The sequence below is a fragment of the Brachyistius frenatus genome, unplaced genomic scaffold, assembly GCF_029030835.1.
Source record: "Brachyistius frenatus isolate BFR_SWC_R1_liver_20210118 unplaced genomic scaffold, ASM2903083v1 Contig_171, whole genome shotgun sequence".
NCBI lineage: Eukaryota > Metazoa > Chordata > Actinopteri > Embiotocidae > Brachyistius > Brachyistius frenatus.
In genome coordinates, this window is record NW_027210770.1 from 3566 (window position 1) to 26399 (window position 22834).

At 39.3% G+C, this 22834-nt stretch overlaps 1 protein-coding gene across 1 annotated transcript; it reads left to right on the plus strand.

The window, feature by feature from the left end:
* The first annotated feature begins 532 nt into the window (after positions 1 to 532).
* Positions 533 to 22132, plus strand: LOC138632007 (1-acylglycerol-3-phosphate O-acyltransferase ABHD5-like). The gene is made up of 8 exons (XM_069717257.1): positions 533 to 570; positions 1113 to 1193; positions 4440 to 4525; positions 8562 to 8937; positions 15621 to 15775; positions 18303 to 18414; positions 18597 to 18783; positions 21680 to 22132. Exons 1-8 carry the CDS (start codon positions 539 to 541, stop codon positions 21767 to 21769), a joined length of 1119 nt encoding a protein of 372 aa, XP_069573358.1. The 5' UTR covers positions 533 to 538; the 3' UTR covers positions 21770 to 22132.
* Positions 22133 to 22834: the final 702 nt, after the last annotated feature.

Below are 22834 nucleotides of genomic sequence, written 5' to 3' on the forward strand. Positions count from 1 at the left end.
CATGTATTAAAAAGTTGAATGAGCACGGGGAAGCTCTTTTTTAATGTATGCACAGTAAAAGTTTAGCGTGCCAAAGAAACACCAAATACTGTTGCTAACATTTGGAGTCACTTGTAGGATAACCCTACGGTTGTGTACCAAATGAAACACCGACAGCTGTCGGCGCAAATAAAATACTACTGCGTTACGGTTTGTATGCCTAACTGAGGTACCACAACGCACAATAAATGAAATTCAGCTACTTACAAGGACCACCTTCTGTGCTGAGCAGCAAATGTTTAGATGTTTGACAGAAAAGCTGCTTCCGCACAATCCCTCGTCCTCTGAAGTTGGTCGCGCTTGTTTTAATTTTCAAAGAAGAAAAGCAACATTACGGTGAGCGGTGACATGTGAGACATCGCAGCGGCAGTGTACTGTAGCAAATGCGCCGCTCGGTGGAGTCATCCCTAATTTTAAATCGAGCATCTTCAAAGACAACGAGGCAACGTCAGCGTCTCGTACGTCCGTGACGGCGAGAAACATGTGAGGGTCTTGTAATATGGCCGAACAAGCAGTGACAGCAAACCGAGGGTGAGTCGTGGGTATTTCCCCATGCGCCTCCTGACTTTGTTTGTTAAAGTATGTATCGCTACAACAAAACCAATATATTACTCGACAGATAAGTAAGTAAGACTAAGATATCGTGCAGTTTGGTTACTGTGAAAAATAGGCTACTTGCATGTTGTTGTCATATGATCACAGATTTAAACAAAATGTAAAGCACCAACAATCTCCCTGACTTGTAACCCTCATATGTATTATCAAACATTCACGCACAGAGCTAGCCGTTGTTTATTGATTCATTTAATTAGTGATGTTTGAAAACTCCAGAAAGTAATTTAAAAAGAAGTAGGTCTGTTTAAAGGTTGTTGTTGTTGTTGTTTTTTAACCCCTGAAGACTTTTCTAACTACATTGATGAAAAGTATTCCGTCCGCTGAATGATTAATTTTTTTTTTTTTTTTTTTTTTAAACCAGTTTCCTAAATTGTTTCCGAATCAAAACAAACACCCCACGTGATATTTATTTGCGCCATTACGCACAGCCCTTATAGTTGATTGTGTTGTGGCTTCAGGGTCTTTCAGAGAATGCTGCCTGTTGTTGGTGTTCACAGTCTGGCCAGCAGCATGTGGGGCTACGTGGACACGACAATAAGGTATGCTGATCCATCCTTGTCTGTTTGAGTTTCACTGGGCAGAATGGTTTTATGGATTTAAATGAGGAAGAAACAATTATAGAATTATATTTTTACATTTTAGAGACATCAGCATTAAAGTCAGTCTTAGGATGTTCAACAAATATAACCTTTGAAAGTCAATATGTTTGGTCATGACTTTATTTTGAAAACAATAGTACTTTAGAACCCAGACGGTTCAAAAGATCCTGTACACACAATATTTAAAATTGCCCTGAAGTTTTCAATGATACATTACAAAAAGCATTTCATTTACACATCTAAGAAGCTGAAACCAAGAAATGTTTGTCTTTTTTTACTTAAAAAAAAAAAAAAAAAAGACAAATCAATCTTCAAAGTATCTGCTGATGAATTTTCTGGTGATTGACTAATTGATTACTGGAGATGTGTTTTAGAACTGCACATATAAACATAATTTATCTTTTAAATGTATCATTTTTTTTATATTTACACATTATTACAAAGGATCATTTGGATTATGCTTATACAGGTGCATGGAAGCATTACAGAATACCATGTGAACAGTACTTTTATTTTTTTTCCAAGGACTTTTATTTTGACATCCTGCACATTGCCACACAGAGGTTTTCAAAATTCTGCATGCTGCCTTATAAAAAGAAGATTTTGTTGACCGTAAAGTATTTTTATTTGACTTAGAATCGTGTTCCAGCCTCCAAACCACACGGTCAACAGAGCCTGCCTAAGTAATAAGGGAAGTACCCTTGGGTCATGAAAATCACAATAAATGCTACCATTCATAAATGTTGTCCTCATGTTGCTATATGTTGTTTTAATGCACTTTTTTTTAACTTGCACCCTGTGCTGTTACATTTCACTTAGTCTCTAAATCCTTTAAGCATCATTAAGGGTAATTTCGTTTTGTTTTTGTTAATCCTAATATACAAACTTGAACATGTACATTCATTTTCTACATCTGGCAAATGAATCGATACAATTTCTTAATTTTTCTTCCTTTGCCTTTTTGCAGTTACGCCTTCTGGTAGAGTGCCAATATAGAAGCCACAATAGTCAAAGTCTGTCTCATCTTGACTTAAAAAGGAACTTTTAGCCAAGTGGACCTTTTTGTTTAACACAAGAGGACTTCTATGAATCGCTGAGTATTCACATTTGTGGGCACATACTCAAAGCAATAGAATAAAACACAAGTTATTTCTTAACTTCCAATTGCAACAAAAATTACATGACGACAAATCCAAAGTAAAGACATGATATCCCACAGCTTATTATAACAAAAATAACCTTTCAACCTCAGTTATCTATTCCTCATCTGCATGAAAAGCATTTGTCTGTGTGAAAGGATCTTGTATATAAAAAAAAAAAAAATCTTTTAAATCTGTTTAACTTTTTTTTTTAAACAAACACTTAAACGATTTCAGACCATCAAATGCAAGCAAGGTAGAGATGAAAGGAAGAGAATAAAAAGATAAAAAAGCAAGACAGACAATAATAACTTATTAGTTATTAGTACAAGTGGTCATGGAAATTGGAGCTATGGTAGCATGATAAAACATTGTGATTAAACTCAATCACACATTTCACCCACATTTACAGAGGTATATTTTTCATATCATCAAATACATTTTTATAATATTTTATAATTGACCTGGCATCACAGAAACAACAGAAAATCAAACTGTACAATAGTATATAACACTTTACACTAGTCGATAATATACCACTGCCAAGAAGATGAATATCAAGCATACAGTCTTACATACAGCACCACACACACACACACACACACACACACACACACACACACACACACACACACACACACACACACACACACACACACACACACACACACACACACACACACACACACACACACACACACACACACACACACACACACACACACACACACACACACACACACACACACACACACACACACACACACACACACACACACACACACACACACACACACACACACACACACACACACACACACACACACACACACACACACACACACACACACACACACACACACACACACACACACACACACACACACACACACACACACACACAGTCCGACATACAGCACCACCTACTGTGGAATATTTTTCTTGAGTAGACCAGTCGCAGATGAGGCTTTGATTGAAGATGGATTCAGAAGACTTCTTTATTAGACATGCAGCACGGTGAGAAGTTCTCCAGTTTGGGCGGCACGGTGGTGCAGTGGTTGCCTTTCTGTGCGGAGTTTGCATGTTCTCCCTGTGTTTGCGTGGGTTCTCTCCGGGTTCTCCGGCTTCCTCCCATCATCCAAAAACATGCACCTCAGGTCAGGTTACCTGGCGCCGCGGTCGTGGCAGCTTGCTGCAGCATCTCCCCCCTGAGAGCCCCCCTGCTGTAGTGAAGACATTTCCCCTCAGGGATTATAAAGTGTATAAAATCAAATCAAATCAACTTCTTGAGAAAAACGTAAAGCCTTTATAACTTCCCGTTACATAGTAGTGTGGTGGGACGTACTTTTCGGAATCACTCATGCCCCTACCATGGGTACAACGGTTGCACCCCGGGTGTCAGCTGACTAAACATAGGTCCAGCCATGGATGTCAGCTGGCTAGCCGTATGTCCATACATTTAACAAGCACTCATTGTTGTGATATCAATACATTACACAAAACAACTGTCATTCACTCCCAGAATAGATAATAGTCCATAGATAAGTACAGAGCACATGCATGCAGGCTGCTTTTAGTTCTGTTTTAAGCAACACACCATTCGTGTCATGTGATCAAAGAGTTCCTCTGTGAATGTGTATACATTATCAGTTTAGCAATCACGCGTATAGTGTCGCAACAGAGTGGAAATATATACTAATACGTTTTGCTGAGACTGCTCATACCCTCCTCTAATATTACGTATGTTATCAATCCTAACATGCATATACAGGAGATATGAACTATCTCCACACTACACACACATAGGGTCCTACATACAGCACCACCTACACACACAACCTTTCATGAAGTCCTTCATATACCTTCATGTACCCAGTGAAAATATGTGTTAAAATGATCAAACTGTAAAACTATGGGAGAAATTGTATTGCCTACTCATTTAATTGAATGTTTTTCTGTGTGTGTGTGTGTGTGTGTGTGTGTGTGTGTGTGTGTGTGTGTGTGTGTGTGTGTGTGTGTGTGTGTGTGTGTGTGTGTGTGTGTGTAGGTGGTGCTGGATCCCCGGCTGGCTACCGTCATGGTGTCCCACCTCGAAGAGCAAGCTACAGGCTGCAGAAGACATGATGTTGCGAGGTAGGGATCAGCCTATTCTACTTCTGCGACTTTTACTCACTCTCACTCTCCCAGTGTTTTTTTGTATATATATATTATATATATATATATATATATAGATATACACACACACACACACACACACACACACACACACACACACACACACACACACACACACACACACACACACACACACACACACACACATACAGCACCACTGTACTACTATCTGGGAAGGAACCATTAATACTAAGCGATATATAAAGGTTTTGGAGCAAAATATGCTGCCAACCAGACAACGCCTAAATGCCTTCTGTACATATTTCAACTGCATGATTCTCTAGTACAAGACTCCAGGTACTCAACTGGCCTGCCTGCAGTCCAGACCTATCTCCAATTTAAAAGATTTGGGGCATTATTAAAATGTAAAATATCATAAAGGAGATCCTTAACTGTTTACAGAATGTTGTTAGAACAAGAAGTGATGCAAAACTGTGGTAAACAAGTGTTGCTGGCATCAAATTCAAAATAAGCATATAATTTACATAAAACAATAAAATATTTCTATGTCAACATTTGATATGTTGTCTTTGGTCTATTTGCAATTAAATATGGGTTTATCAGATTTGCAAATTTTTGCATTCTGTTTTTATTTACATTTTACACAGCGTCCCAATTAACTAGACTGGTTTTGGCTGGACACCCTGGACAGGTGACCAGCCAATAACAGGGCCAACACAGAAAGATGGTGATTTTCACACCTATGACCAATTTATAATCTCCAATTAACCAAACGTATATGTTTGGACTGAGGGAAAGCTTCAGCACTTATATATACTGTATATATGCATATACAGTGGGTACGGAAAGTATTCAGACCCCTTTACATTTTTCACTCTTTGTTTCATTGCAGCCATTTGCTAAAATCAAAAAAGTTCATTTTATTTCTCATTAATGTACACTCAGCACCCCATCTTGACAGAAAAAAACAGAAATGTAGAAATTTGTGCAAATGTATTAAAAAAGAAAAACTGAAATATCACATGGTCATAAGTATTCAGACCCTTTGCTCAGTATTGAGTAGAAGCACCCTTTTGAGCTCGTACAGCCATGAGTCTTCTTGGGAATGATGCAACAAGCTTTTCACACCTGGATTTGGGGATCCTCTGCCATTCTTCCTTGCAGATCCTCTCCAGTTCCGTCAGGTTGGATGGTGAACGTTGGTGGACAGCCATTTTCAGGTCTCTCCAGAGATGCTCAATTGGGTTTAGGTCAGGGCTGTGGCTGGGCCAGTCAAGAATGGTCACAGAGTTGTTCCGAAGCCACTCCTTTGTTATTTTAGCTGTGTGCTTAGGGTCATTGTCTTGTTGGAAGGTGAACCTTCGGCCCAGTCTGAGGTCCAGAGCACTCTGGAAGAGGTTTTCTTCCAGGATATCTCTGTACTTGGCCGCATCCATCTTTCCTTCAATTGCAACCGGTCGTCCTGTCCCTGCAGCTGAAAAACACCCCCATAGCATGATGCTGCCACCACCATGTTTCACTGTTGGGATTGTATTGGGCAGGTGATGAGCAGTGCCTGGTTTTCTCCACACATACCGCTTAGAATTAACGCCAAAAAGTTCAATCTTGGTCTCATCAGACCAGAGAATCTTATTTCTCATAGTCTGGGAGTCCTTCATGTGTTTTTTGTCAAACTCTATGCGGGCTTTCATATGTCTTGCACTGAGGAGAGGCTTCCGTCGGGCCACTCTGCCATAAAGCCCCGACTGGTGGAGGGCTGCAGTGATAGTTGACTTTGTGGAACTTTCTCCCATCTCCCTACTGCATCTCTGGAGCTCAGCCACAGTGATCTTTGGGTTCTTCTTTACCTCTCTCACCAAGGCTCTTCTCCCACGATTGCTCAGTTTGGCTGGACGGCCAGGTCTAGGAAGAGTTCTGGTTGTCCCAAACTTCTTCCATTGAAGGATTATGGAGGCCACTGTGCTCTTAGGAACCTTGAGTGCTGCAGAAATTATTTTGTAACCTTGGCCAGATCTGTGCCTTGCCACAATTCTGTCTCTGAGCTCCTTGGACAGTTCCTTCAACCTCATGATTCTCATTTGCTCTGACATGCACTGTGAGCTGTAAGGTCTTATATAGACAGGTGTGTGCCTTTCCTAATCAAGTCCAATCAGTTTAATTAAACACAGCTGGACTCCAATGAAGGAGTAGAACCATCTCAAGGAGGATCAGAAGAAATGGACAGCATGTGAGTTAAATATGAGTGTCACAGCAAAGGGTCTGAATACTTATGACCATGTGATATTTCAGGTTTTCTTTTTTAATAAATTTGCACAAATTTCTACATTTCTGTTTTTTTCTGTCAAGATGGGGTGCTGAGTGTACATTAATGAGAAATAAAATGAACTTTTTTGATTTTAGCAAATGGCTGCAATGAAACAAAGAGTGAAAAATTTAAAGGGGTCTGAATACTTTCCGTACCCACTGTATATATATATATATATACATACAGTATAGTGCCAAATCACATCAGAAGTAATCTCAGGCCAGTCAAGTGTTTTCAGTAAATTCTGCTCTTTCCATTCAAAGTGTGTGTCATAAACAGTTGTGTCAGTGCTGCTGGATAGGATAAGACCATTCCACATTATAGCAGCTTCATAAACTGGTGCAGCTTCCTATGGTTTTGATCAGTTTACTCTATATTTAATTTTTCCAAAAACACATTACAGTGAACCCTCGCTATAACGCGGTTCACCTTTCACGGTCTCGCTGCTTCACGGATTTGCATCGTGCATTGAAATCACATTACGACTATATGTAACGTAGATATATTTAATGTCCAGTTCTATCTATTTCAATTGTAAAATAAAGGTTACTACTTCACGGATTTCGCCTAGCACGGTTTCTATTTGGAACGTAACCCCCGCGAAAAACGAGGGTTCACTGTATATGTATATATACATAGCATGGAGCATATTTTGCTCCAAAACCTTTATATATCATTTAGTATTAATGGTTCCTTCCCAGATGTACTAGCTACCCATGCCATGTGCACTAATGCACCCTCGTACCATCTCATGCTGGCCTTTCAACAAGCTGGATGGTCCCTCTGCTCTTTAGCCTGGAGGATGCAGGGTCCATGACTTCCACAAATAATCAAAACATTTTATTTGTCAGACCACAGGACAGTTTTCCACTTCACCTCCCAGAGGTTTCTCCTTTGCATGGTAGAGTTTTAACCTGCATTTGTCGATGCAGCGACAGGTTCTATTAACAGACAATGTTTTTTTTAAGTTTTTCTTAGCCCAGACAATTATTTAAATTACAGAATTGTGTCTGTTTTTAATGCAGTGCTGTCTGAGGGACCGAAGATCTCGACCAGCTCTGTTTCAGAGATTTCTCCAGATTCTCTGAATCTTTTAATGATATTTTGAACTGTGGTTAATGAAATCCACAAATTCTTTGCAATCTTATGTTGAGAAACATTATTCTTGAAATTTTACACTATTATCACACGCAGTCTTTCACAGAGTGATGAACCTCTTCCCATCTTCACTGCTGAGAGATTCTGCTTCTCTGAAATCCTCTTTTAATACCCAATACTGATCTGTTGTTAATTAACCAAATTAGTTGTGAGATGTTCCATCAGATGTATTTTTTTTTTGCATTTCGCAAATTTTCCAGCCTTTTGTTGAGTCTGTCCCAACTATTTTGAGACGTGTTGCTCGCATCAAATTCAAAATAAGCACATATTTTTCATAAAACAATAACATTTCTCCGTTTCCACACTTGATATGTTGTCTTTAGTCTATTTGCAATAAAATATTGGTTTATGAGATTTGGAAATGATTGCATTTTGTTTTTCTTTATATTTTACACAGCATCCCAACTTTTTCAGAAACAACGTTGTAGATGGGATTATCAGTGTGGTTAAAAAAAATTACCAATTTTCATTTTTCCCTTTTCGTTAAAAGTAATAGCCACAAATCATCATTAAGTTACTTTCAAGCTCTACATTTCTCTCTTCCCTTGTGTCTCTGTTTTTTTTTTCCAGGTGTTGACTATGCTTTTACCAAACAATTCATCCCCATCTCCAGCAGCAATCTGCTGTGGACCCTGACCGTTTGCAGTGACAGAGTTAAAGATAAAACCCCCATGGTTTTGCTGCATGGATTTGGAGGTGGCGTGGGTCTTTGGGCTCAGAACCTGGATACTCTCTCCCGGCCTCGGCCCGTCTTTGCTTTGGATCTGCTTGGCTTTGGCCAGAGCACCAGACCTCTGTTCTCCACAGATGCCCAAAGAGCAGAGGATCAGTTTGTGGAGTCATTAGAACAATGGAGGGCCAAAGTGGGTTTGGAATCCATGATACTGCTTGGCCACAACTTGGGAGGATACCTGGCTGTGTCATATTCTATTAAATATCCAGGGAGGTGGGTGCACATTATGATATTTCTCTTTTCTTACTGTTGTAACTCTTAAGACATCTGTAATCCTTTGATGTTGAGGATGTTATCTGTATTTAGGGTGATAAAAGTCAGGAGCTCTGAATGTAGTTCAATCTGAAAAATTCAGCAAAGTACACTTACTGACTGATACGGAAGGATGTCAGGTTTTTGTACATTTTAAGATCAGAACTGTGCTATGAGCTTGAGTCAGGTATTGTTCCTGTATCCTGTTATATTGGATCAATCTGAAAATGTGAATGGATTTGACACAAGCATTGTAACTCATCTTTTTAAAATTGTCATTGATAGTCAGCAAATAAATTTCAAGATGCAGGATAGGGTGACAAAGACAACATTAGTATCACAGAATTATGATCATGTGTAATCTTTGTCTCTATCTTGGTATTTTCTAAGGCTGAAGCTGGGTATTATCTTTTTATCTGCAAAAAATGCCCATCAACAGCTAAGGGTAATTTCTTCAAAGGTCTTCCTGATCAAATCCAAAGATATTGAGTTTTATGTTTAATGAAACCGAGAGCAACAGAAAAAAGAATCTTCAATAAGAAAAGCAAGGTCCAGGGTTTTTGCTTTTGCTTAACGAAGATCAGTTGGATTAACTTTCTGTTGGTCAACTATGCAGTTTATCAATTTATACTTAAGTATTGAAACATTACAGTAAGTATTTTTTACCTCTGAAAATGATTAATTTATTCATTCAGACTTAAAATCTATGATCTGCAATTGCCAATTTGAGAATTTTGTCATAAAATGTTTGAAAGTGTTGCATATTAGTACTAAATTGTAGTACAGTCCATCAGTTAGATGCTGTAATCACCCAAGAAATTGAAATGACTGGTGGTTGTAAAGCATTTTAATAAGGATATATCCAATGAAAATGTTGCTTTGTTTTCATGTCTGTGTCAAGTTTTACACAATGACAGTATATTTCCTGTTTATTACAATTTGGATCCATTTTTGTAATTTTGGACTCCACTAGGTATCAAAATTCAATACCAATCGGAACCAGTATCAAAGCGGCGCCGACATTCACAATTCAGTTTTTTTTGTTATTATTGCTGCGTATTCGTTATCCTGCACCTTTAATTTATCAGTTTCTAATTAAGACATGAGTCTATTTTCGCTATTCCTGATCCTGAAGAGAGATCTGTATGTTGGAAACTCTGAGCGAGAACAGAGAGCAGCTCGAGAGCCCAAATGCACATGCTGTTTAATTTATGCTGTTGTGATACAGAAGAGTATCAATTTGTTTTTTTTACACATAATAGATGCCTAATCAGCTGGTATGGGTGGAGCTCAGTTATCTGGATACATTTTGCATAACATGAGTAGCTCTCGGACACTTTCATTTTGTCAAAGTAGCTCGCCGGGGAAAAACGTTTGTAGACACCTGGCCTAAAGAGTAACCTTGCTTTTTACTTGAAACTGTTGAGATCCTAAAAAACATGATGTACTGTGTGTAATGTCAGACCATGTAATAGAGCTGGCATGGATTTTAGTTTCTGATACAGTCTGTCCATACCATAGTGCTCACAGTGCATGTGAGTGTAGTTTCTGTGTGGACAGAGCTATTGATGTACATTCATTGTGTAAAATGAAAAAAAAGCCCATCTATTTTAATAGTTAGCAATCCTTCCAATTGGTTACAATAACATTGTGTTAACCAGGGTTAATGCAAAAATCAACTAGCACATAAGAAACACCACATCAAAGTTAGACAGCAGTCCCGTGGTCAGTCAGGCTATAAATTTACAATATCTGTAAGTACAAGTGAAAATGAGTCCACAGGTAAGCTGAGTGTACTCACAACCGCAAAAAGTTCAGCAAAGGGCTTGTCCTACAAAGCAGGATTTGCAGTTAGCAAGGTAACTTCAGGTTTAAATCTGGGTTTTCAGTGCTGTGAAGGTGGTTCACTTCTGCTCCGGAGCAGATTAAGTTTGACATAAAAGACCAAAACGTATAAAAACACCCACCTACTAACCTTGCGATTGTCTTTAAAAATGTCATCACCCATTGTATAAGATCCCTTGGAACACAGTACGCAGTCAGTGAGAGGGTCCATGAGAAGGGTAGAGTGTTCAGTGACCCTCAAACAGCTTTGGCTTTCCCTGATTGATTGAAGCACTAAAACCTTGTACTTATAACATATGACAGTAAACCAATTTACTGCTTTGAATTATCTTTTTATATTTATTTGTTATTTGCTCCCTCGTCCTTTTTCCGGGACTGCAGCTGAAAGCATGTGGCTAAAATGGACATACACACGATGAGAAGAGATCTCACATTTCAATCTATAATCTTATTTGGACTCTGTGAACTCATTACATCTAACAGAGCATTACATTAACGCAATTTTACTATGCAGTATTGCACATTACACATGCTGTTTATAGTGTCTACATTTGCACTAGTACAGAATTTCGTACTATATTGTGAAATTTTATATATATATATACACATACACGTGTATATATATATATACGTATATATGTATATACATATATATGTATATACATGTACATATGTATATAGCCATTTGCTAAAATCAAAAAAGTTCATTTTATTTCTCATTAATGTACACTCAGCACCCCATCTTGACAGAAAAAAACAGATGTAGAAATTTGTGCAAATTTATTAAAAAAAGAAAAACTGAAATATCACATGGTCATAAGTATTCAGACCCTTTGCTCAGTATTGAGTAGAAGCACCCTTTTGAGCTCGTACAGCCATGAGTCTTCTTGGGAATGATGCAACAAGCTTTTCACACCTGGATTTGGGGATCCTCTGCCATTCTTCCTTGCAGATCCTCTCCAGTTCCGTCAGGTTGGATGGTGAACGTTGGTGGACAGCCATTTTCAGGTCTCTCCAGAGATGCTCAATTGGGTTTAGGTCAGGGCTCTGGCTGGGCCAGTCAAGAATGGTCACAGAGTTGTTCCGAAGCCACTCCTTTGTTATTTTAGCTGTGTGCTTAGGGTCATTGTCTTGTTGGAAGGTGAACCTTCGGCCCAGTCTGAGGTCCAGAGCACTCTGGAAGAGGTTTTCTTCCAGGATATCTCTGTACTTGGCCGCATTCATCTTTCCTTCAATTGCAACCGGTCGTCCTGTCCCTGCAGCTGAAAAACACCCCCATAGCATGATGCTGCCACCACCATGTTTCACTGTTGGGATTGTATTGGGCAGGTGATGAGCAGTGCCTGGTTTTCTCCACACATAGAATTAACGCCAACAAGTTCAATCTTGGTCTCATCAGACCAGAGAATCTTATTTCTCATAGTCTGGGAGTCCTTCATGTGTTTTTTGTCAAACTCTATGCGGGCTTTCATATGTCTTGCACTGAGGAGAGGCTTCCGTCGGGCCACTCTGCCATAAAGCCCCGACTGGTGGAGGGCTGCAGTGATAGTTGACTTTGTGGAACTTTCTCCCATCTCCCTACTGCATCTCTGGAGCTCAGCCACAGTGATCTTTGGGTTCTTCTTTACCTCTCTCACCAAGGCTCTTCTCCCACGATTGCTCAGTTTGGCTGGACGGCCAGGTCTAGGAAGAGTTCTGGTTGTCCCAAACTTCTTCCATTGAAGGATTATGGAGGCCACTGTGCTCTTAGGAACCTTGAGTGCTGCAGAAATTATTTTGTAACCTTGGCCAGATCTGTGCCTTGCCACAATTCTGTCTCTGAGCTCCTTGGACAGTTCCTTCAACCTCATGATTCTCATTTGCTCTGACATGCACTGTGAGCTGTAAGGTCTTATATAGACAGGTGTGTGCCTTTCCTAATCAAGTCCAATCAGTTTAATTAAACACAGCTGGACTCCAATGAAGGAGTAGAACCATCTCAAGGAGGATCAGAAGAAATGGACAGCATGTGAGTTAAATATGAGTGTCACAGCAAAGGGTCTGAATACTTATGACCATGTGATATTTCAGTTTTTCTTTTTTAATAAATTTGCACAAATTTCTACATTTCTGTTTTTTTCTGTCAAGATGGGGTGCTGAGTGTACATTAATGAGAAATAAAATGAACTTTTTTGATTTTAGCAAATGGCTGCAATGAAACAAAGAGTGAAAAATTTAAAGGGGTCTGAATACTTTCCGTACCCACTGTATATATGTATATCACCTGCCTTTTTGTTGTGTTTTGCTCTTACTTTTTACTTTGTGATTGTTTTGCACCATCACACCAAGACAAAAATCATTATGTTAAAGTTTACTTGGCAATAAATCTGATTCTGATGAATACATCTAATCCAACATACTTATTGTCAGATAAGTACTCTATATTTTGCTCTAATGGGGAAGTGATATTAGAAGCCTTTTGACTTTCCCATTCACACAGTCAGTAAATTTATTTGCCAGCGGTTACAGATTACTCTTATGGCACTTTGCAGAACGTCCCAAAAAACCTTAGGTAGGCTGCAGTGAGTTCAAACTGGGACTCAGAAAATAGAAGACATTACACTACTACTGAAAGCACTTTACTGGCTCCAGGTACAATACAAAATTGATTTCAAAGTAATAGTGTTTGTCTACGAAGCTCTAAATGGTTTGGCTTCAGAATACATGTCCGACCTGCTCTCTGTCTACAACCCAATCTTATCTCTGAGATCATCAAGCATGTACCTCCTAAATATAGCAAGAGAGTAGAATGAAATCTAAATTGGGTGCATTTAGTCACTATGGTGCTGTTCTCTGGAACAAACTGCCTGATGACCTGAAATAATCTGCAACTGTCTCTTTTTTTAAAAGCCGTCTAAAAACATCTCTCATGCTTTTGGTAGGTTGTGTGTGTGCCTGTTGCAGTTCATGTGTGAGTGCTGTTGTAGGAGCAAGATAGGGGTTTAGATATCTTGTGTTTTTAAAATTGTGTATTATGTGTGGCTTGTAGTGTTATTTTATTGATGCGAGTACTCATTTGTCTTTACTGTCTCATTGGTTTCATAGTGTCGTGTAAAGCACATTGAGTTTACCTGTGTATGAAATGTGCTATACAAATAAAATTGTATTGGTTTGACTTGGAAAACACTGTAAACATAAGACTGATATACATGTATTACCCACTTTGGTAAATGAGTAGTACATTTACACATTTAAAAAAAATAACATGGGGCTACATTAGCATTCATTAGGAAATGTCTCAGAAGCGAAATGTACCTGTATACTGATTGGTACTGAATAAATGATGTTCAATGGTTTTTTTTAGAACTTTTTCATCAGAAAAGATGCAGATGAAAGCTGAAATTGTGAGCCGTAAAACCAAAACAATCTGCTAAAGGATGCTAAAATGCTCTCTAAGGTTGAGGGGACATGTAGAACCAGGTGATAATTACCTTGTCCAAGGAGGATACGTTTTCAGTGCGGTTTGTTTATTTGTTTGTTTGTCAGCAGCATTACACAAAAACTACCTGCCTGATTCCCATTAAACTTTGTGTAATGATGAATCATGGGCCCAATAGGATCCCTTTGAATTTTGGAGCAGATCCCAACACAGGGTTGAAACACAAATTATTTATCACTTTTATTAACATTGTAAAATAAGGCATTTGGCCTACTAAGTACCATTCAACTTAACATCTAATAGATGATTGTAAACAATATTAGTGGCAAGACATAAGCTAATTACAATGATGACATATCACAGATGACATTCACAGGTACCAGTAATGCTTTGAGATGCGTGTGTACTGAACAAAATTTTAAACAACACTTTTGTTATGGTTCTCATTTTTCATGAGTTGAAGTAAAAGACTTCTTTTAAGTGCACAAAAGTTTTATTTCTCAAATCTGGTTCACAAATCTGTTAAAATCCATGTCAGTGAGTTACACAGGTGTGCCTTGGACTGATGACAATTAAAAGCAAATCCAAAATGTGCAGTTTTCCCACGCAACACAATGCCACTGATGTCACAAGTATTCAAGGAGCATGCAATCGGCATGCTCACTTCGGGAATGCCAACCAGAGTTATGCAGTATCAGGCACAACTTATTATGGCCAGGGATATGCAAAAGTCATTTGTGGCATTGTAAACCAAAGCAGCTGTTTTGGAGCAATATACTTTCTTTTTTAATGAGAAGATCAATATCATTCTTGTGTCTGGTAAAAAAATAATTAAACTTAATCCAAGACATGGTTTGTTTAGTTTGCCGGTGCCTTCCCGCAGTTTTGAATGGTTGCCTGGCAACTTCAGGAAGTTGAGTTTACAAGTGACGGGACCCAGCCAAGATATAGTCCAAAGCACAAACCTGTGTAACACCTATTAAATACGGTTTGGTTGTTGGATTTTGTTAAATTTGGCTGAGGCTAAACTAGCAGTCTATTCTCATTTCCCTTCTCCATGCGAAGCAAAACTAACCAGTTGCAGTTTTGTTTCCAGATTGGTATCCATCTTTTCATCCAACTCTCGGCAAGAAAGCAAATTTGCTGATACCTGGTGCAGGGTGGCTGTGGCATACACTTGGCGTGTGAATGTGTGTTTGTGAATGGGTGACTGGGAAACTGTAAAGTGCTTTGAGACCACTAAGGTGATAAAGACCTATATAAGTGCAGACCATTTAACCCATGATAAGGCATCAGTGTGACAATCAAATTCACTTCACAAAACATTAACGCAAACAACAGGTGAACTTGCATATTTTCTTTCTTTTTATCTGGTTTACAGAGTGAAGTACATTATCCTGGTAGAGCCCTGGGGTTTCCCTGAGCATCCGAACACAGAAGAAGCTGACCGTCCCATCCCAGTTTGGATCAAAGCCCTTGGTGCCATGTTTACCCCCTTCAACACCCTGGCTGGCCTGCGACTGGTTGGGCCACTGGGTAAGACTGGAGCAATAAGGTAGTAAAAGACAAGGCAGTACTACAGAACTGACAGCAAACAATGTCAGATTGGATGTCACCTGGCATTATCAATCTGTCCTGGGTAATCGGTTACAAGCCATCAGAGTGTACACTTGTGGTCGGATCGTACTTCCCCGCTCTATGTGCAAATGAATATGTACATAACAAAAATATACAATTTAATAAGCACAGGAACACAAATAGAAACATGAGGAGAGGAGATTAAGCAATCATTTAACAAAATGAGACATCTTTGCTTTCTGGAGCCTAAGTCTAGGTGTTGTTTATTTGAAATCTATGATGTATTTCATGTATGTTAACGTCTAAACACAGTTTAATAAGTTTGTAATTCACAACTTGAACCACCAGGACCCGATCTGTTCAGGTCAGATTATTGAATTGCTCCAGAGCATCAGGCCCTGCTGCTGTGATTAAATGAACTGGCGAGTGGGGCGCAACTTTTGAAAAGCTGTGGGTCTGATGTGTGTCGGAAATTACATGAGATAAACTAAATAAAAAAGATAACCCAGAGAAGGCTTTGAAGAAACAAGTCTTACATACTCTTAGCAGAATCATGCAAGAGATGTTTTTCTGCTTACAAACTTGTGAATCAATTCTTGTGAATGCAATATCCTAAGAAGGCCTTGACGTAATTCTTTCAAACTTGGCGCAAACATTCACTTAGAATAAGTGACCATAAGTTAAAGTCAGTGTGACCTCACATTTGTTCCATCCATCTGTCCCATTCTTGTGGACGCGATACCTCAGGAATCTCTCAAGGGATTTTCGTTAGTCTTATAAGATTTTGATGATCAAAGGTCCAAGAGCAATGTGACTTCACATCTATTGACTTTTGTGAATGCAATATCCCAGGAATGTCTTCAAGCAATTTCTTCCAGTGTGGCACAAACATATAATTGAACTCAAGGATGAGCTGATTCCATTTTGTTGGCCAAAGTTCTCTCTGACCTCACAAAACACCATGTTTGCCAGAACTGTGGAATTCATACGTTATCTACGACAAAATCCTACGCAAACATCTAATAGGATAAATCGCTAAAGTGGTAATATTTTACATCTAAAAAGTCTGTAAAAAACACTTTTCTGGCAATTATTTAATTTCATAACTGAGGGACAGAAGGGGAGATTGACAACATTTAACATTTTGTTGTACACTGAATTGGTGACACTAATCTTGAGAGTCCACCTTCAAAGTGTGGTGATTGTATAGATATTCAGTTTGACAAATTATGTAAAGCATCCACATTTTACAATTTGGAGCCTCATTTCAACAACTTGTATTTGAAACATTTTCTTCTGTCAATGAACTTTACTGGCCAAGCATTTGAACATTCACTTCAAAGATTCACTTCATATATGAGTTTGAATAGATGTGGATATAAACTTCAACTTGACGGTTGCAGAGGCAAACCACCACGAAGCATTAATTCTAGTTTAGTGCGAAGATTTTTTGGGGGGAAATCATGGACACTGCATTCTGAGCTAAAGAGGAATGGGATCCACTTGTTATCAGTGCACAGTTGAAAAGCCAGCATCTGTGATGGTATTGGGATGCATTTGATCCATTAATGCTGAATTATATATACTGATTTTGGAACAGCACCCAGACATTATATTTTTATAAAGTGTTAAATAAAGAAGAGGCGATGCCACACAGTCGTAAAAATGCCCGTCCCAACTTTTTTGAGACGTATTGCTGACATCAAATTCAAAATAAGCAGATATTGTTCATAAAACAAAAAAATTCTCAGTTTCAGCATTTTATATGTTGTCTTTGGTCTACAGTATTTGCAATTAAATATAGTTTTCATGATTCGCTAATCATTGTATTTTGATTTTATTTACATTTTACACAGCATCCCAACTTTTTGGAAAGGGGGTTGTATATGAAAATGTGTGAATATTGATGGAAACTATATGGTTGACATAAGGCTCTGTAAAGACAAAAAAGAGCTTGATAAAAATATGTTATTCATATTACTTAAGCTGAGACAGTGTATAATTAATGTTCTCTTAACACACCCGGAAAACCAATTGGATTGCTTATTGAAGCTAGTAAAAAAAAATAGCACAATGTTTTATTCATTTTAATAAAGTTGATTTGTAATTAGTCAAGGGAAATTAAGTCTTCCCCTGGTTCAACCCTGGAACTCCAAACCTTTTCATTGTTCCTTATCAATGTAAAATGTAATAAGGCATCCTAATTTAAAGAGTTTCCCCTTGGGGATTAATAAAGTATCTATCTATCTATCTATCTATCTATCTATCTATCTATCTATCTATCTATCTATCTATCTATCTATCTATCTATCTATCTATCTATCTATCTATCTATCTATCTATCTATCTATCTATCTATCTATCCATCTATCTATCCATCTATCCATCCATCCATCCATCCATCCATCCATCCATCCATCCATCCATCAATCATCTTAATTAATACATTCTTGGTTTTGACATTTGAGTATCTCCTCTGTGGCAGGTCCCACTCTGGTCCAGACCTTGAGACCTGACTTAAAGAGGAAGTTCTCCTCCATGTTCAACGACAACACTGTGTCAGAGTACATCTACCACCTGAATGTACAAACCCCCAGGTATGTCACTTTCTGCCTCTCTGTTTGTTTCCCCCATCGAACCTCATTAATGCTACTTACCTTAATAACTGCCATCTTCAATTTATTGATTACCTTGCTGAAGTCAATCAAGTTTTTCTTCCAAATATTATGTCCATTTTCTGTCCTGTTACAATGACTTAAGTGTTTTTATATTATGGCAGTGGAGAAACAGCTTTTAAGAATATGACCTGTCCCAATGGCTGGGCTAAAAGGCCAATGCTGCTGAGGATGGACCAGCTGCAGCCTGAGATCCCCATCACCATCATCTACGGCTCCCGCTCCAGTATAGACAGCAACTCAGGCAGCACAATCAAAGAGATGAGACCTCACTCTCATGTGGAAATCATAGTAAGCTCATGGAAGATTTATTTGAAAAATTCCAAATGTTTACTAAAATTTTATTTTGTACTTTAATAACTTCATACATGCATACATTATGGCAAAAAAATGTCAACTCGTACTTTCTTGGAGTTTCTCGAGTTTTTAACTGCATATAAGGATATTGTGTATACTGTAGTATTTTAAGTTAAAACATAAATTAAGATTAAATACTAAATGGATAAAATAGGCTTTTTTTGCCCAAAATCTACATCCAATAACCTAAAAAGACAAACTAAAACCCTTTTTTCAGAAATGTTTGCGATTATTGAAATAAAAATACAAAACTGAAGTCTCTAATCTACAATAGTACTGTAACCCCTTACTGTGGCTCCAGATGAAAGCACAAAAGGTGTATAAGGTCCCACAATTTACACTGTACGTAAGGACAAATACCAAACCATACTGCAGACCAGAAACATGCAGCTGTAGGGCCAAGCCATGCCTGCAAAGAAAAAACACAGAACTATGACAGTGAGAAAAATTGCATAGAGAGACAACAAACAATAAACAAAACTATAGGAGAGAAGGCATGAAGTGTTGCTGTGGTGGGATATACAGTAAATACACAGAGGGCGAAAGAGACAGGAGTGGTGCTCAGTGTATCATGGGAGGTCCCCCATCAACCTACACCTATAACAGCATAATTAAGGCATGGCTCAAAGTCACCTTAACCAGCCCTAACTGTAAGCCTTACCAAAAAGGGAAAATATGTATGCCTAATTTTAAAGGAGAGTAGTTGTCTGCCTCCGGAACCCAAACTGGGGTCTCATAGAGTAGGAACCTGAAAGTTAAAGGCTCCGCCTCCCCCTCTGCTTTTGGAAACTCTAGGAACCACAAGTAGGCCACCATTCTGAGAGCAAAGCGCTCTGTTAGCCTAATATGGTACAATAGTATTTTGAGCGACAAAATTCCAGCTCCCATTTAGCAGCCTTGATGAGGAGTTACCTGAAGAAGAGAGGCATTGCTCTATCGGGATTCCAGAGACCCTACAGCGGCAGTAGCAGGCTTCACGGTGAGGACGGACAGGAAATGGAAAGCCCAGGAAGGCCTGGATATCGCAGGTCTCAGCTGAAACACAGGACACTGGTGGGCACAGTGGCAGTTGGCCAGGCAGGCCTAGGAGCCATCTCTCAACCTCGCAGAGAGAGGCTCCTGGCAAGGACAGACACTTCTCTGGTCCTGAAGGAGGTGCATGCAGGAGTCAAAAATTAATGGGCCAGCACTGCATTCGGCAGTAAGGTGCATGGACAAGGTTGGAAGGTGTGCTGGAGAGGAAGATAACCTGGACTGACATCTGGCAGGCTGAACCCCAGCGGGATCAAATTCATGGTGCAAGCTGTGTATGACGTCCTATCGAGCCCATCAAATCTTTACATCTGTGCCCTGGGTAAGGCTCACTGGAGCATATCCTCAGTAGCTGCCCAACAGCCTTGGCGACATGACTGGATGCTTGCGACAGTTGCTGAGGCTATCTCGAAAACCACGGCTAGCATTAAACCTGCCCAAGGCCCTACGATATCGCCTTTGTTAGGGCGAGGGAGCAGCCTCAGCCTCAGTCTAGACCATCAGTTGGGCTGCTTCTGCGGCAGACTGGGAGCTGCGAGTCAACCTGCTGAGGCAACTCAAGTTCCCAGACCATGAAACGACAACATCACTAAGGCCAGATGTAGTCCTGACGTCATCCTTCTCAAAGCAGGTGCTCCTGATAGAGCTGACAGTTCCCTCGGAAGATCCTTTGGAGGAGGCCAATGAGCGGAAGCGGTCAAAGTACCAGTAAATGGGGAAGAAGTGCCAGAGCAAAGGCTGGAGAGCTCGCTGTGAGCCCATTGAAGTAGGGTGTAGAGGCTTTGCTAGCCGCTCACTATGCAAGGTGCTCTCACTACTTTGTATAGCCATTAAGTCCACTATGGAGGCTGAAGAGAGGGCTTCAAAATGGTTGTGGATCAAGAGAACGGGGTTGAGCCTATCCTGCCTGACATTGGGTGAAGGCGGGGTACACCCTGGACAGTTCGCCAGTCCATCACAGGGCCTACACAGAAAGAAAGTCATGCACGCTTGCATTCATACCTATGGGCAATTTAGAATCCATAATGAACCTAGAATGCATGTTTTTGGATGGTGGGAGGACAGCAGAGTACCCATCTTGCTATTTTGGAGCCAGACGTTATCCTATTTGGACCAAGTAGGGCGTGATGAGCAGTGAATCTGACTCGATCTGATTGGGAATTTAAGAATGCTATGCCAGACAACCTCTAGTGAAACCTGACTGCACCACAGGCCTGTCAATCAAACAGACACCCACCCAAACATAGTTTTTTGAGGACTAATATCTCATTACATTATTTTTACTTGTAGAAAAAATTCACTGACTTTTATTTTTCATTGAAGAAGTTGAATGGAAGTCCTGAGTGGCCCTCAGTGGTACTGCACTTTATCACACTACTGTATTGGCCTCACTTTTATATACAGTCTATGGATAGATGACATTGCTGCTCGGTCAACTGAACACTATTACAATTTACAAATATAACAATTTCTGACTTTAACCCCCTAGAATATCTTTCTTTGGTGAGACCTGAAGATGGCGGTTCACAGAAACTTCTCGTTCAATCTGATGAAGCTTGAGATAAACTGTTCAAATTAAGGTTTGCAGAGCTGATAGAGATTTGAAGCTGTAATTGCTGCCAAAGGGTCCCCTACAAATAACTGAATTCAGGGTCTGATTTTAGACTTCAGTTTTTTACTAGAAATCTTTTAAAATTTCTATCTTAGTTTTTTTTAATGAAAGCTATAAACCTTTTCAGATATTGCCTCTCATTTTTAATCACTTGCTTCTTTTGCCGGTTCTCATTATTCCCTGCAGATTGTCCGTGGTGCTGGGCACTATGTATACGCTGACCAGCCTGGGGACTTCAACCACAGAGTTTTGCAAGTGACTGAAAAAGTGGACTAAAAACAGGGACAAACTGGGCTATTAAACTCGGGAGAAAAAGGGGCACACATATAACGGAATCCCTTTATTAGCCAGTGTGGAACCTCACGATCTCAGTTTCTCAAAGAAAAAAATTAAAGAAAGTGAGTGAATGAAAGTGTTTGTACATTGATATAAAATGAGCAGTCATCTCATACATCTAGACACACTAAAGCTCATGTTATATCATCTGACCAGTGATTCATTCATATTCTTAGAAATATAGTGAATACAGGATTTGAGTTGACATTATTGATCAAGTCCAGTATTTAATGCTCTTCATCAGCATTCCTACAATTCTTTAAATAATGCCCGAAGGCCTGCATCACAAGGTTCTTTTGCAGTACAGTGAACCCTGGTTTATCGCGGGGGTTACGTTCCAAATAGAGACCGTGATAGGTGAAATCCGTGAAGTAGTAACCTTTATTTTTTTTACAATTATTATACAATGAAATACTCCATAATACATTGAAACCAAAGAACAAAACCTTTTTACAGGCCCAAGCATTTGTTTAACAAATAAAAGTACTGTATAAATGTGTTTTTTTTACAAATAACTACTGTACTGTAAAATAATAATTTGAATCATCAATACGAACTGAAGGCTTCAAATTGCTGAGATCGGCAGCGCCCCACTGCGACCCGAGTCATTGGATTAGAACGGGAGGAAATGAAAAATGATTATGAAAACAAATACAAAGTACAGTAGGACAAATAGTGACTCGTGTATTTCACTGCTCTTCTGACTGAGCCGCTGCATCCTGACTCCGCTCTGCAGCGGTTCTTTCTTCTAAAGCCGGCGGTGCAGGTGTGGTTTTTCAAGAGAAGAACATAGTTATCGGTAGTTGTTGTCGCTCTTTTTTCTTCTGGGCAAAAAGATTCTTATAAACCGACATGCCACCATCGATTATTTTTAATTTGGCAAGCTGTTTTACGTACGTGTACATATTAAACCGCAACGTTATTGACAAACAGGTAGAGAAGAAGCGGAGAGACTGTTTAGCCAATCAGAATGCAGAACACAATGCACGATGCAAATCCGTGAAG

Bases quoted from the DNA above. Each gene is read 5' to 3' on its own strand.
- LOC138632007 (XM_069717257.1), top strand. From the start codon at position 539: ATGGCCGAACAAGCAGTGACAGCAAACCGAGG. The intron at 15,776-18,302 runs GTAAGACTGGAG...CCTCTGTGGCAG, and splicing joins GCGACTGGTTGGGCCACTGG to GTCCCACTCTGGTCCAGACC. The intron at 18,784-21,679 runs GTAAGCTCATGG...TATTCCCTGCAG, and splicing joins ACTCTCATGTGGAAATCATA to ATTGTCCGTGGTGCTGGGCA.